The sequence below is a fragment of the Eptatretus burgeri genome, chromosome 6, assembly GCF_056783735.1.
Source record: "Eptatretus burgeri isolate ZD-2024b chromosome 6, Ebu_testis_v1, whole genome shotgun sequence".
NCBI classification, from domain to species: domain Eukaryota; kingdom Metazoa; phylum Chordata; class Myxini; order Myxiniformes; family Myxinidae; genus Eptatretus; species Eptatretus burgeri.
Genome location: NC_140966.1, coordinates 70,760,177 through 70,765,176, shown reverse-complemented (window position 1 = coordinate 70,765,176; position 5,000 = coordinate 70,760,177). Strand labels below are relative to the sequence as shown.

Below are 5,000 nucleotides of genomic sequence, written 5' to 3'. Positions count from 1 at the left end.
CATCTCTGTGGAGGTTGCCCAGAAAATGAAGATAATTTCCTCATTTACATGTTGACCACACAATTCTCTGCACCCAATTTCTCATAAATTGTATTTAAGCCTCCCCATATGCCTATAGGCAATGGCATCCTCTCTCAATTGTGGTGTTTGCTGTCTCTACCAAGTTTTACATCGACCACTTTGGCCGTTCTTAAGTTATCGCAGTAACGAAAACCTATCATGGACGCACGGACAGACACACTCACAACCAAAAAACATAATGCCTCCAGTGACATCGTCAGCGGAGGCATAAAACACCTTTTTCATCATAACTTGAATAATTTTCCTCCAATTTTCATGAGATTGTGTTCTATGGAAAGATTGGAGATAGGGACACAATTTTATAATTACACTCGATCCCTAAATGTTTAAAGTTGAGGTCATATGGTGGTCTGAAAAAAATATGACCATCATTGGATCACAGGCCAATGGGAAGTTGCAGGCGATCACAGATGTCTAGTTTTTGGTGTTCTTGCCTTTTTATCATGTGAAGACGTGATTTATCTTTAAAAGTGTTGCATGTAAATTCTGAATTTCTAATTTCTTCCACTTTTCATATAGATGTTGCACTTTCAAATCACAACAATTTTACAAGTTCCTTTTCATAAACAAAACGTTTTCCTACAATACTTACCAAATATCTACTCTGAGTCCACTTATATAAGCTATCTGTTTCGATGTCCACTTATTCCCAAAATATATTTTCTGTAAATAAAAGCCTGTTCACATGTTATCGATCTATTCCATTTCTACTTTATAAAAATGTAGAACAGTTGTTGTTTCGTATGCAGCCCATGGCTGCTGGTTGCAGCATTTTCTGGAAGTGCAGCTGTGTCACTGATGCAGTGCCCCTGTTACTCGTAACCTGGTATTCATTTTGACAACCTCAGAAAGATGATTGGCCGATTCAAACCAACCTGTGTTATTTAACAGCACATTATTACCACAGCACAGTATATCTATTATTACCCTCAATGGAGGAGGAGAGGGTGTTGCATTTAGGTCCGTTTTGTTTTTTACTTACGAAATCTTAAGATTTCGTAAGTATATTGATCAGTTCCGTTTCTGTCTGTTTGTTTATGTGTTTGTTACTTATGAAATCTAAAGATTTCGTAAGTATATTGATCAGTTCCGTTTCTGTTTGTTTGTTTGTGTGTTTGTTTGTGTGTTTGTTTGTGTGTTTGTTTGTGTGTTTGTTGGCACGATAACTCGAGAACGGAAGAAGCTACCAATGTCAAATTACACCACGTGATTCAGGAGGGTGATGGCAAGCGCTGATTAGGTTTTGGTCAAAATCTGTCAAAGGTCAAGGTCACAGTGAGGTCAAACATCAAAAAAAAATTATAACTCACGAACGGAAGAAGCTACCAATGTCAAATTACACCACGTGATTCAGGAGGGTGATGGCAAGCGCTGATTAGGTTTTGGTCAAAATCTGTCAAAGGTCAAGGTCACAGTGAGGTCAAACATCAAAAAAAAATTATAACTCATGAACGGAAGAAGCTACCAATGTCAAATTACACCATGTGATGGCTTGCGCTCATTAGATTTTGGTCAAAATCGGTCAAAGGTCAAGGTCACAGTGAGGTCAAACATTCGATTTATGATGGTTTGGTACAGAATCATCGTAGAAACTTCTGGTTTGCGTCGCTACTTTCTCTAGAGACAGCTTTTATTAGACAAGGTCAGAGGTCAAGTTGACGATTTCGTAAGTAACAGTCTATGACTGCTTGTTTGTTTGTTTGTTTGTCTGTCTGTTTGTTTGTCTGCACAGAACTTGAGTGTTTTTCTCCATAACCACTTGTCGGATTGAGACGAAATTTTCACCAAAGGAGTGACTTATTGATAATTATGACATCACAGGTCACATCGTATGGCAGCCATGTTGGAAAAACGGAAAAACTTTGGACCTCTATCTCTGAAACCGCATCAAGGAAAAAATTGAAACGGCACGTGGCAAGTACTCTACATGTGGAATAAGTGTGATTTTTATGACGTCATAAGTGCCTTTGTTATGACGTCATAATTGCACATGTAGAATGCTACATCTAATCAGTATGAAAATTTTTGAGGGTCATCCAGGAATAAAATGGTCGACAGAAACAAAACTGATGATGTAATTGGTCACATGATTCGGCAGCCATATTGTTGTTTATTCAAAAACCTTCAAAAATCTTCTTCTCTAAAGTGGCTGAACAGATCGAAGGGAAACTTCACACAAATGTTCCTCAAGCCTTGGGTGCACAAGTTCTTCAGGAATAATTGATAGGTCGCATGGTTTGGCAGCCATATTGGATTGAAGGAAAATATTAAACGATGTTTTCTCTGGAACCACTTAATCATTCGCCGCGAAACTTCACAATTATGATCTGGTGTTAATGGAGAATACAGGTTTTAAATTTCAACTTGATGGGACACATGGTCTGGCAGCCAGAATTATTTCATTTTTGGATCTTGGTTCTTTTATTTTATGTTTTTTTTTTTGTAATGAGGCTCACTTGGCTGTGCCTGGATGGGTTTGATGGTAGAGGAGTAGCAGCTGAAATGTAAATTCTATCCAGGTTCCCCCCGATGACTTAATCTTTGCTTGTTCGGGTTCCTTCTGATTACTCCAATGCAGGAGTGTACCTATTTGGTCTTCCATTTGATTTAAATTTAATTTATTTTAATCCAATTCTAAATTCAAATGAATAATAATTTTAAAAACGTCATGGGTCAGGGTCAGGTGTCCAATCAAAGCAGGGTTGTATCAAAGTGGGACATCTTGGCACCCGGTCATCACTGCCAGCAGTTATAAAAGTGGCACTTCTAGTTGTGTCTCATTAATTATGTAACACACCATTCCACAAACACCACACAAAATACACCACACAAAACTACACAAAAATCCTGGTGAGGGTCTGCAAAATCTGATTGCTCTTTTTCTTGTTTCTTATTCTTCTCTTTGCCTTCAATGACATTCATTTTCCTAAATGTCTCTTGCAAGCAGAATGGATTTTTACACTTCATCTGACAACTGACAAAAACAAATAACATCAAAATGTGATTCATACATTTTCATGATTCAAGTTGCAAATACCCAATTTCTCGATAAAGTATCATTGAAATAAGAAAAAAAATAGGTAATTAATGATGAAAAATGCACTTTCTCCAAACCTTTTATTTCCATGGCATCCAGAGCTGCAGGTTCAACCTCCATGATGTTCAAGAGTTCTGAAGGAAAACATTCCTTTGAAAATCAATTCCAAAAAGATAATAAAACTGGACTAACTGAATACAAACTTGAAACATCGAGATCAACACAATTTCAACCTTCTGATTTCAGATATACACTTCAGAAAAAAATCTCTTCTTGTTATCCTGGCATTTATTTAATATACCAAATTAGCAATTGCTTCTGGAATTTTGAGATAAGAAGGAAAAAATTCATCCTCATCACACAAAACAAACCACTCATCACAAATGTGAAATGATTTGACTTCAAGTCTCGTCATGTTTTCACAAAACTTACTTTGCATGATAAGACAGCATGTTTTCTTGCTCATTCAGACCGTATTAAATGCAAAAGAAACTTTACCAAAAAATAATTTGTTTTCTTCTCCTTTCATCCATGCTGTGGAGCTGGCAGAATATTCAAGCTATGTGCACTTGTCTATGAGCTGTCTAGCCTGGGTTTGAATAATGGCCTAGCTATAACAATGTCAATGTGTGTGCCGTCCCTTGGATGGTCGTCAAACTTGGTGTCACGCCTGCTAGCATTAGCTGTTGGACAAAGATCTCACTGTGTCCTTCAATAAGAGCAGATGAGCTAATGTTCACACCCTGGCTAAATTAGAAATTCCTGCTTTAACCTAAAGATAAGAAAGCATTGCATCAGCATTACAGCCACACCTGTCAGACAATAATGCTACCTGCAGCCAGGTGCTGCATACAAAAGAAGAAGAATCTGTTGTCAGCTGCATTGGAAAAGCATAGAATTGATGCATACTGTACATCACAATGTGATTTTCCAAAGCATAATCCTATTTACAGCTGAGCATTGAAATACATGAGTTCCTCATACAAGGAACTCATACATCTATATTAATATTTCGACACGCCCCTTTTTTTGTTCCACCATCAGATTTTTGTTACTGCATGAAATGAAACAAGCTTTGACATGTATAGTAATGATATTATTGTCTTCCTTAAGAGGCCCCTCAAAATTCGTTTTGATGATTATGGTAGTTAAACAGTTCATGTTCTCCATTTGCAAAATGGAAGGAATTATTGCACAAAAAAGAAATAAAAATGTTTCCCATTTTTTAGAGGACCACTGAGATGAGTTCGTAAAACCTTTTGTAGAGTATGTTATTATTAATCACTATATGCCATAGTAAATTGCTCATGTTATTGAGCTGTCAATAAGCTATCGATCATAGACATATAATAAACTTACTTGAGTATTCATATCTCTATTTCAATGCGTAACATCAAGCGGTACCTTCATGATGACCTAATAAAACCGGTCTCGATGTCCGTCCGTCCGTATATCTGTTCACAATCAAACCGATCATGATGCATTTTGAGGCTTTCCGAGAGCTTTGGAGAGATTACCTACACTCCCACACGGTGCTGTTTTTATTATTCCTACTGCACTTCATTAGAACATAGATCGTGGATGGATGCGCAGATCCCAGGAGAACAACTATAGCTGTACAGAACAATTCATATTCTCGATGGATAAAAATGATATTTAATTGATATTATAATAAATTGTTTATTTAAAATATCTTCAAATTTTGTGAGTTTTTAGTTTGTTGTGAAATATTAGGTCCTCGGGTCTCCGCATAATGGCGTACAAGCTTAAGTCGTACTTCTGTTCACTACCGTAGAAAATCACAGAACCATCCGATCGACATGCTGTTAACAGTTTCAGAATCAGCTAAAATCTACAAGATATGAATATGGAGACGAAACTG

The 5,000-nt window shown here is 37.0% G+C and overlaps 1 protein-coding gene across 17 annotated transcripts in view; it reads right to left on the bottom strand.

Moving 5' to 3' along the window:
- The window catches only part of LOC147025021 (uncharacterized), a 291,362-nt gene that overhangs the window by 91,470 nt on the left and 194,892 nt on the right, over positions 1-5,000 (bottom strand). For 16 of the 17 annotated variants that reach the window (XM_085885567.1, XM_085885566.1, XM_085885582.1 and 13 more), the window contains one exon: positions 3,196-3,252. The exons of the other annotated variant lie outside the window; for it this stretch is intronic. In XM_085885567.1, coding sequence (XP_085741693.1) covers positions 3,196-3,252 — 57 coding nt within the window. The remainder of the gene's footprint in view (positions 1-3,195; positions 3,253-5,000) is intronic. 17 annotated transcript variants of the gene reach the window in all.